The sequence below is a fragment of the Ambystoma mexicanum genome, chromosome 14 (assembly GCF_040938575.1).
Source record: "Ambystoma mexicanum isolate Mex_15411 chromosome 14, UKY_AmexF1_1, whole genome shotgun sequence".
NCBI lineage: Eukaryota > Metazoa > Chordata > Amphibia > Caudata > Ambystomatidae > Ambystoma > Ambystoma mexicanum.
The window spans coordinates 100400197-100409941 of NC_090940.1; the positions used below are offsets into that span (position 1 = coordinate 100400197).

Sequence of the window (9745 nt, forward strand, 5' to 3'; positions counted from 1 at the left end):
GTTGGAATGGTCTGCTATTGTTTAAAAGGGCTACATAAATGTTTTTGAACACCACACTTTTCATCTATTTGCCTGAAGCTTTTATTTGGTTCTTTGGTGTCTTTTGGCCCATGGTCAAGAAGGAGACTTGTTGATCAGCTCAATCTGTGCACACTTTGAAACACGGGAGCTGCACCAGTGTTCAAATGGTTAAAGTCATTACATTCCTTTGAGTTATGGCCTTTTCTAATATTTTAATTTGCTTTTTGTTTGTCCAAAACACTAGGAGAAGGAAGACAAAGCCAACCTCCAAGCTGAAGTTCAACAGCTGCGAGAAGACAACATGCGGCTGCAGGAAGAGTCCCAGAATGCTTCAGCCAAGCTGAAGAAATTCACAGAATGGGTTTTTAACACCATTGACATGAACTGAGACTAGGGTTCTCCTTGCGAAGTAAAAGGGAAGGAACAGTCTAGCGTCTCTGGGCACAGCTTTAAATCCCCTGATGATCAAAATCTGGAAATCACTTTCCAAGTAACTGCACACACAGCCAGAGAGCAAGTGCACAGTGGGCTTGCGTTTTGTAAAAAAGAAAGAAAGTAAAATAAAAATATAACTTCTAAAATGTGAATGTCTTTTTTTGCACAGGTGTACGTCCGCTCGGGTTCATACAGACCCATCAGGCCGTTGACTCCCGTTGCAGCCCCGTTCGGCCTGCAGTGGTTATGCTTCTCTTGAACATTGTTATTAGAGACTGAAAACTCTGTCGCAACTGGGAGTTTCGTTTTTATGCCATTTTACTCCGTATTTTCCTGAGTAGGCTAATTAGGCGGAAACAAACCAGCTTTGCACTCACTCTAATGCCACAGCGCTAACTGCTTCCCACCCCAATAAAATACGTTTAAAAGCACGGACTTTCCAAATCTCTGCTTTGATATTATAGTGTTAGATTTTGGACAAAAATTGGTGCTTGCCCAGACCCTCTGAGGGCTATTTTGGGACGAATGCCACTATTGCAAACTGGGCTGCTCAGTAGGAGCCCAGCAGGTACCACTTGTGACCTGGCAGCTGAACACAAATTTAGTTGAATAGTCGTTTTTTTTAATATGCATATATAGTTAAAGTAAGCCTCGCTGTGTTTTAGAAGTCCACACTTTGATGCTGGTAAGGAGGGCCATTATTACACTTCTGAAAGATGGGGAAAGTAGAATTCCGCATTTATGCTCCAAATACATTTCTTCCCGCTCAAAATCCTTAAGTAGTGATCATTGCAATAAAGCATTAGGCAGATGTGAACTTGCCAGATGTTGCATGGGCATAGTGATGCTCTCGCGAGACGAGGTTTCACTCCTACTGGCTAAATGGCTTAAACTAAATTACGGGTACGGCCACAGCTGGTGAATGGAACCGAAGGATGGAGCCACGGTGCATTGCAATGGGCTTCTGAAGCAAAGTCGCTGGTTTCTTAATTGCACCTAGAACGATCCGCCGTCTTTCCATTCATGTGTTTAATGTTGCCTTTGCCAGCCTTTGCTGTGGTCATTCGCGCAGTTTGCGCTCTTCCGTATTTGTGGTCCTGCCTCATTGCACTCTTCCATCGTGTGCATGTCCAACCCATGATCATAGTCGCTGCCTAGTTTGTTTTCTCGCTCTGCTGAAATCTACTTTTAGTAAACCTACCTGTTTAATGGTATAAAAAGGAACCTTTAATCGTGCATTATTTGCGAGCCAAGTTTGTTTCTGCATTTGTTGCTTGCAGGTGTTGCTGCTCTTACTTTGTGCACCTCACGACAGAGCCTTTTAGACTGATATTTTTTAATTACCTCTGAATCTAAAATATCTTTGTGTGGCTCTTTGATTACTTAAATAATAAAAATATTAAGTAAGTTGTGTTAAATTCCTCTTGCAGTGCACCTTCAAACTTCCACACCTTTCCCTTCGGCATGCTGTGCTGGGCTGCCCTAGCATTACAATAAAAAAAAAATTGAAATGCTTAATATTGCACTCCTTTCCCTTGCTTTCCTTTTCATCCATTCTTCAGGCTGCCCATCGTTCTTTCATAGGGGATCTGGCGGTACGTTTCAAATACCCTTTATCATTTCGTTTCATTTTCTTCTACTATTAAGAACCAGCAGTAAGCACACAGCTCAGAATTTTCTTTTAATTTCTTTTCCAAGTGAAATGTTGGGGTGTTCATTTAAATATGTACGCGCTGCTTATGTTACTGATTTTATTTTGTGCAAACCCTGGTGTCACTTAAAATGACATATTTTAACATTTCGTAGCCATGTATTTGAAGTGATAATGGTGGTTTGTGTGTCTCCAGCCCGCTCGCTGAGGTAAGGGTGCCATTACGAATTGTAATGTACATCCTATAGCACCCCACTGATAACCATCTTTGGGGACCAAGTATATTTGCACCTTGCCTGAGAATTTTGCAAACATGTCGTAGTATTGACTGTTGTGTCGGCCTTCTCGATTACTGCCCACTTCCTGGACAAACCTTTAGCACTGCTGCAGGGTGGGGGGTGAACAGCACGCATGTCAATGGGAGTAAGCAGGCTGCCATGGGGCAGTACGGTCACTGGCACCGGAGCACTGAAAGCACAGAGCAGAAGGGGCTTTGCGCCGATCCATATTTTTATAAAGTCCAAGTGAAAGCAATAGTCTTCTCAAACTCTCGACGGCAAGGCATGGAATGTACAACGCTGACGTGCAGCCTTATGTCTTGCGTGATCTATTGTACATATGTGGTCCTTGACATCTGTAGTTAGTTGCTGCAGTAGGTAGTGTCTCGACGCGTGCTTGCAGTGTCGTACATAGTGCAATCCCAGTGGAAATACGTCTGAATATACACATGCGGCCATTACGACGGCTTTGACGTGGAGCCTGTTGGTAGATCTCAGTTGGGGTAGCTAGCGGTCTAGCCCTTGATGAGGTAGCACAGTCTAACATTTCTTGATTGCTGGGTATAGTTTCCAAAGCAAGGCACCAATGCAAGGATGTATTGTGTGTATCGAAGAGCAGTCTTTTCCTCTTGCCTACTCCTAACCTGTAGTAGGGATCCTAGACCCATCCAGCAGGAGCAATAGAAACTATTTTCTGACCCTTAGTTGTTAGCATTGCAGCCTCCACCTTCCTTTGTGGAACTAATGATTGTATATATGCGCATTTCTAATATGAAGCCTGAATTTGTTACATAGTGTGCCACAGATGGAGAAATACCTATATTTTTAGTACCAAGACGTATAGAAGTGGCAGTGCTGCTTCTCCGCGTCATTTCTGATGCAACCACGATTAAAGCCTTGACAATAGTGGTCTAAAAGCAACCCATGCATCATGGATGCCACTTCTGGCACTCAGCTGCTCATTGCCTGCTCAACATTTATTTTGACAGCCTTGTGCCCTCAACCTGGAACCCGTGTTCCTTACATTTGCTTCTCCACATATTTTAAAGATCAAAGTGTAATAGTCAACTTCTCTTCAATATTTTGGTTCAAAGTGTCAGTTCTAGTGGTTATAACCATAAAATGATAATTTCTTTGAACATGTCATCATGCACAACAGAATATACGTGTTTTTTTTCTTTTGTAAAAGTGGACTTTTTTATTGATTGTATGAAGGAAATATGTATTATGCCGGATGTTATTTGTAAATGGGGATTATTGCGAGCATCTATTGATTTGGAGGGACTTGAGGCAACAGAGTTCTACTTATATGATGCCCATAGAGGCGACTTGTAAAGTTCTGACAATAAAACTGATTTTAAAGGCTCTTATAAAACGTTGTTTGCATTTTTGTGTTGTTGTCTAACGTTGGCGACCTGGGGTGTGCACAGAGCTGCCATGTTTATTTCTAAAAGAAATGAGGGTGTAAAACCAGATTCTAACCACGATGAAATTTCTGATATTAAGTGGCTCTACCAAGGCAACTTTGTTACTTAAATGCTTTGACCTGAGCTTGCCCGAAACAACATTAAGTTGCGTTTTCATTTTACATGCTTGACTCTGCTTTTTTTGTTACCATATTCTGGCCTCAAGGGCAGTTGCCACAAGAGCAGATATGCTTTAGAAATGCTGATAATAACATGTGGCTGATTGCGTCCTTTTCTCCAACTAGCATTGGCAAAATCAACACTTGACTTGTGTCATAGAAATGACATAGGCGTTTGACAGGCACTGCTATCATATGCCCATGTACTTGCACCATTTGCCAACTTTTTCCATCTAATAACCAGGTGCTACCACCATGGCAGCGCCTTCCAAATATCTATTCCCATGACTACACAAAAGCCGCAATGGCTGGCTTTGCCAATGCTTGTTTATTTTCGAAAGGAGGAAGGGGAGGAATGGGCTGGCCAGATAAATGCCAATGAGTCCCAGCATGTCCTGTCCTGTTTTCACTATATGAATATTGATTAATTGTGTCAATACCACCAATGAAAACATTCACTATCAGAAATATGTAGAGCATCAAACATATTGAAACTGAGAAGCGTCATGTTATGCATAGTGGTCTCTATTGCACGCTTGCATAAGTGACAGTGTCTATCAGCATAGTGAATGCCTTGCCATGCTCCAACAAATGCGTAACTAGGTAATGAGTTTCATTGAAGATGTGAGATAAAACACCTAAAGGCAATAGGACAATGATTCAGTAGGTATGAGCAAGGAACAGTAGGCCGAAAACCTACAGTGCTAAACCTGCATACCTACGTCTAGCGCTCAACTTGGCAATATTTAGTGCCCTGACCCAGTTAGTAGTTTTAACCTTAACTTCTTGAAAGTATTGGTGGGGGGGTTTACCTCATCGAGAATGATGAGGCCGATGGAATCAAGATGAGTGGTAAATGATTGCTTCAAATCGATGTTGGCATGGGTCAATAGATTATTAAATTCATTCTGTGCCGTGACCCAGAACAGGTTGTTCATCTCTCTGCCTGCCCAGTGCAATTTAAGATCAAATCTAGTGCGCTGGATCAGCCATGATGCCATCAGGGAGGGGATATGCCCATCTCACACCCGAGTGCCTTTATGGGCACCGCACTCAGAGCCCCACGGAGTGATCGGAGAAATTTCCCCTCAAGTCTATCAAACAAGTTAAGCAACTTCGATAGTAAACACTCCAAGCCGTAGAGTCTACTAGAGAAAATTCCAGTTTTCTATAGCTCCAAGAGCCCCTGCAAGTTATGTCCTACTTTATCTGCAATAAATATCTGTATGGCCTGCCCCTTTTTAAAGGCTTTTCATGTAATATACTGGCCCAAGCATTGTGCAGTAGGGCAGGATTTAATCGTTTGTCCAGATAAATATAGGCGTTCACCCCCTCCAGCCTCCAAATAAGGGGCTTTTTGCATCTTGCGCCGCTCCCCATGATCTTGACGTTGTTTTAAGAGATGTTAATGTGGCGATGTCATTTTGGGGTGCATTGCAAAACAGTGCATTGATGGAAGGCTGTTTCTCCAGCATGGGGTCTGGCATGGATTCACATGCTCATGAATATTCCCTGTCGTCAGGCTGGGAATCCTCGGTAAAGAAAAAATTAGTATCAATTTCGTTTCTGATCTGTCTTTCTTAGTAACCAATCACTGGTCTCTGGATCATACTGCCCCCAGCCAATGACTGCCCTCTACCTAAGCCCCTCCCCTGGCAGCCATCCTTAGATTTTTACTGCACGTTCAAGTGTTGGGAGTCCTCGTGCTATAGCTCTTGAGCTTTTACTGCATTTTGCGATTTTTCAAAGAGTTTAATCTCATTTTTCTGGTCAATCGAGCCTCAAGCTCCACTGTTTCTAATTATGATCAACGGGGACCCGTTTTGTAATTTTCTACGCCTCTCAAGGGCGAGGTTTTCGCTGTGTACGCTTCTTGGAGGATTCTAGAAGACCTTGAGGCCTACCCCGTGGACATGGCCCAGGACAAGGGAAGCTCGACGCCCGGACCCAAGCTGTTCAGGAACTGCCCTAGATGCGGATTGCAGAATGTGTTCAAGGAGGACGAGCATTCTAGATGCCTCCACTGCCTTCACAAAGACAAAACGCACGTGAAGGACTGTGCGTTTTGCAAGAACATGTCGGAGCAGACCATGAGGGATCGGCGGATCCGCCTCACCAACTGGCTGGAAGGAAAGAGCCCAGCGGTAGGTGAGAAGAGGAGGTCCGAGCGGTCTTCTAAGTCCTTTGTGGGCGCTCCTGCGACGGGGGCCCAACAGAAGGCTAAGCACTGCGAGTCCGCGGGCACCGGGAGTGCCGAACGGTCGGGCTCCTCGGCTGCCAGGCAGGGCGCACTTTCACCAACGCCATCAACCACGAGCCAACGCTCTGGCTCGGGAAAGAGAAAGTCGGAGATCCCGGGTAAACTTCTGGAGAAGCCCCAGTCGATCCCGACGGAAGCAGCCGAGGGCGAGCGAGGCGGTGACCCTCCCCTCAAGGTGAAGGCCTCAAGTATGCCAAAAGTCGTGAAGGCCCTGATTCACCCGGCTATGGCCTCTATCGAGGGAGTCGTGGCGGCCCTGGCAAAGCCTGTGGAGGCTACCCCAGTGGAGACCACCTCGGGGCCCAGAGTTTCCCTGCCACCACGGAGGGAATCCTCTTTTCAGCCCATCGATAAGACCCCGGTGGAAAAAGAGGGAGGGTGGTGGCCATCACGGACACGGATACAGCCTCTGAGGAGGAGCTGGTTGAAGTCGTGCAAGGCCTCAACAAGAGGTTTGAGGAGGACCGGTCCCACGGGAGGAATCCCGGGAAGGCGGACGAAGAGAGCGACGGGGGCGCCGACGAGGCTCCTGGGGAGGAGGATGAGCAACCATTTTGATGGCAATCCAAACCTTATGCACGGACATAAGGACGAGGTTGCCTCTAACCCCAACGGATGACCCAGCAGAACCGGGCTCGTCGTGAAAGCAAGCGGAGGAGAGTTAATCCCCCCCCCCGCCCTTCCAGCCCTTATGGCCCGCTCAGCCTTCATCTCCTTCCCCTGATCCTAGGGATGACACGGGAACAGATACGGTCACGACGGGGACAGATGACGACAGTGGTGACGACAGGATGGGCCTTCCATCACCACCCCCTCGGGCCTGCCCGCCCGACGAAATTGGCTCCTTCCACGCCATGATTTCCAGGGCATCCAAACTTTTCCAGCTCTGCCCCGAAGAACAGAACAAGGAACGCTTCCTCTATCAACGGCGCGAGGCCAAGAGGAAGACTGTCCTTGCGGTGCCGTCACTTGACGTCTGGGACGAGGGACTTGCTCTCCTGAAGAACCCGTCCACGACACCTGCCAAGAGGGATCGGTACGAGAAGAAGTACTGGGTCCCTGATTCCACCCCTGTGTGCCTCAGGGCGCAGCCGTCCCCGGATTCGGTCATCTCGGTGGCGGCCAAGAAGAAGGTGGCGGGGGCGACGACTTCAACCTCCCCACCTGACGACGAGGGAAAGAGATTGGACGCCATGGGACGACGAGTCATCTCGTCCGCGGCAATGACAATTAAGGCGGCCAGCACCCTAGCGATTGTGGCCCGCTACGACAGGGAGTTGTGGTACAAGATCGCCCCCCTGCTGGACTTCCTACCGGACGACAAGAGGGTGGAGGCCCTGGGGATCCTACAGGAAGGTGAGGTGGCGTCGGACCACGCCAAAACGGTGGCCACAGACATCGCGGACACCGGGTTCTGCCAGTTGGGCAATGGTGTTTGCCTTCGGCGGGGATGGCTCAAGGCAACAGATTTCCGCCAGGACGTGCAAATCAGAGTTCTGGACATGCCCTTCGATGGGAACAACCTGTTTGGAAAGACAGTAGATGAGTCACTTCAGGCCATCAAGACCGACACGGAGACAGCTCGGGCCTTGGGAGTTTTGCAGCAACGACGGCTGCCGTTTTGGAACTCCGGAGGCAAGCAAGGTGCCTCCAAAGGATTCGGCGGTGGCTCCTCGATGGATCGCTAGGCAGCCTTTCCTTGTCACAAGAGGCCTACAGAGGGCGCGGCAAGTCAGGAGGTCGCCGTCGCCAAGGATGCCAGGGCGGCAAGGCCGCCTACAAGCAGGACTGAACCGGCCGTAGCGTCGTGCCCCCACCTGAGCACCCCGGTGGGAGGCTGGCTGGTGAAGTTCGTCAGCGTGTGGGAGTCCATCTCCACCGACCGTTGGGTGTTGGATGCCAAGGCCCACGGGCACACACTTGAGTTTCTAAGAAAGTGCCCCTGAATTCCACCCGTGGCCAGGAAGGAAAATCACATCCCACAAATGCTGTTAGAAGCAAGGGTGATGCCCAAGAAAGGGGCCATCGAACTCGTCCCGAAGAGGCTCTGGGGTTCCGGAGTATTCTCAAGATACTTCCTTGTCAGAAAGAAGACGGGCAGTTGGCGCCCCATCCTGGACCTGCGTTGGTTAAACAAATACATCAAGGCCCCGAAGTTCCTGATGGTCACCCTCCAGCACGTACTGGGACAGCTGGAGGTGACTTCCTATTGTCGCTGGACTTGGAGGATGCATACTTCCACATCCCCATTCTAAAAGGACACCGAAAGTTTCTCAGATTCGTGGTCCAAGGACGGTTCTACCAATTCAAGGCACTGCTATTCGGATTGAAGTCAGCGCCCAGAGTATTTACCAAGTGCCTAGCACCAGTGGCGGCGCGGCTGCGCCTGCAAGGGATCCACGTTTACCCCTACCTGGACGATTGGCTCATCCGAGCAAGGACAAGGGAGCTCGCCGTCGAGCACACAGCGAAGACCGTCCAACTGCTCATGGACCTGGGATTCTCCATCAACTTCCCCAAATCCCACCTGGTTCCGTCACAGGTCGCACTGTTTCTGGGAGCCAAGCTCGATACAGTGGCACGATTGGCTTTCCTGTCGGAGGAAAGAATGAAGGCCATCCTGGGCAAGGTGCACCGACCTGCTGGCCACGGACGTAGCCAGGGTGAGGTCCATCAAGTCACTTCTCGGCATGATGTCCTCTTGCATCTACCTGGTACGCCTATGCAGGCTGCGGATGCGTCCCCTACAGGAGTTCCTCGATGCCCGTTGGATGCCAGCGGCGGGCAGCTTCGAAGACGAGCAATTTGGTGGTGGGGCACCCTCGCGCATCTCGCGGCGGGAACAGACTTTCAGAGCCCAGCACACCAGGAGACGGTGACGACGGATGCCTCCCTGGAGGGTTGGGGAGTGCACACCGGAGATCTTCACGCGAGAGGCCTTTGGCTCCCGGAGGGGAGGCCACTCCACATCAACATCCTGGAGCTCCGAGCAGTGTTCTAGGCTCTCAGGTCGTTTCTCCCATCCCTCAAGGGCAAGGTGGTAAGGATCTTCACCGACAACACCACCACGATGTTCTACATCTGGAAGCAGGGAGGAACCAGGTCCCCGGCCCTATCCAAGGAGGCCCAGGATCTGTGGCACTGGGCCGTTGCCCAGGGGATGTTTCTGGTGCCCTTCCACCTAGCAGGAATAAAGAACACCATCGCCTACTCGCAGAGCAGGAAGCTGTGCTCCTGCCACGAGTGGGAACTGCGTCAGGACCAAGTGGATCGGCTTTTCCGACGATGGGGCAAACCCCAGATCGACCTGTTCGCGACGGCATGAACTCCAAGTGCCAGAGGTTCGCCAGCAGGTATCCCCAGCCGAGGAGCATGGCCGATGCTTTCTCGTTCCCCTGGGACGGCCTGTTCCTGTATGTGTTCCCTCTAGTGCCGTTGCTACTGTGACTCGTCCATCAACTCAAGAGGTCCCAGTGCAGGATGATCCTCGTTGCATCGGCCTGGCCGAGACAGAT

At 49.4% G+C, this 9745-nt stretch overlaps 1 protein-coding gene across 4 annotated transcripts in view; it reads left to right on the forward strand.

Moving 5' to 3' along the window:
• The window catches only part of SIPA1L1 (signal induced proliferation associated 1 like 1), a 1823374-nt gene extending 1819614 nt beyond the window's left edge, over positions 1–3760 (forward strand). For all 4 annotated transcript variants that reach the window (XM_069638601.1, XM_069638604.1, XM_069638602.1 and 1 more), the window contains one exon: positions 266–3760. In XM_069638601.1, coding sequence (XP_069494702.1) covers positions 266–409 — 144 coding nt within the window. In that variant the 3' untranslated portion in view covers positions 410–3760. The remainder of the gene's footprint in view (positions 1–265) is intronic.
• Positions 3761–9745: the final 5985 nt, after the last annotated feature.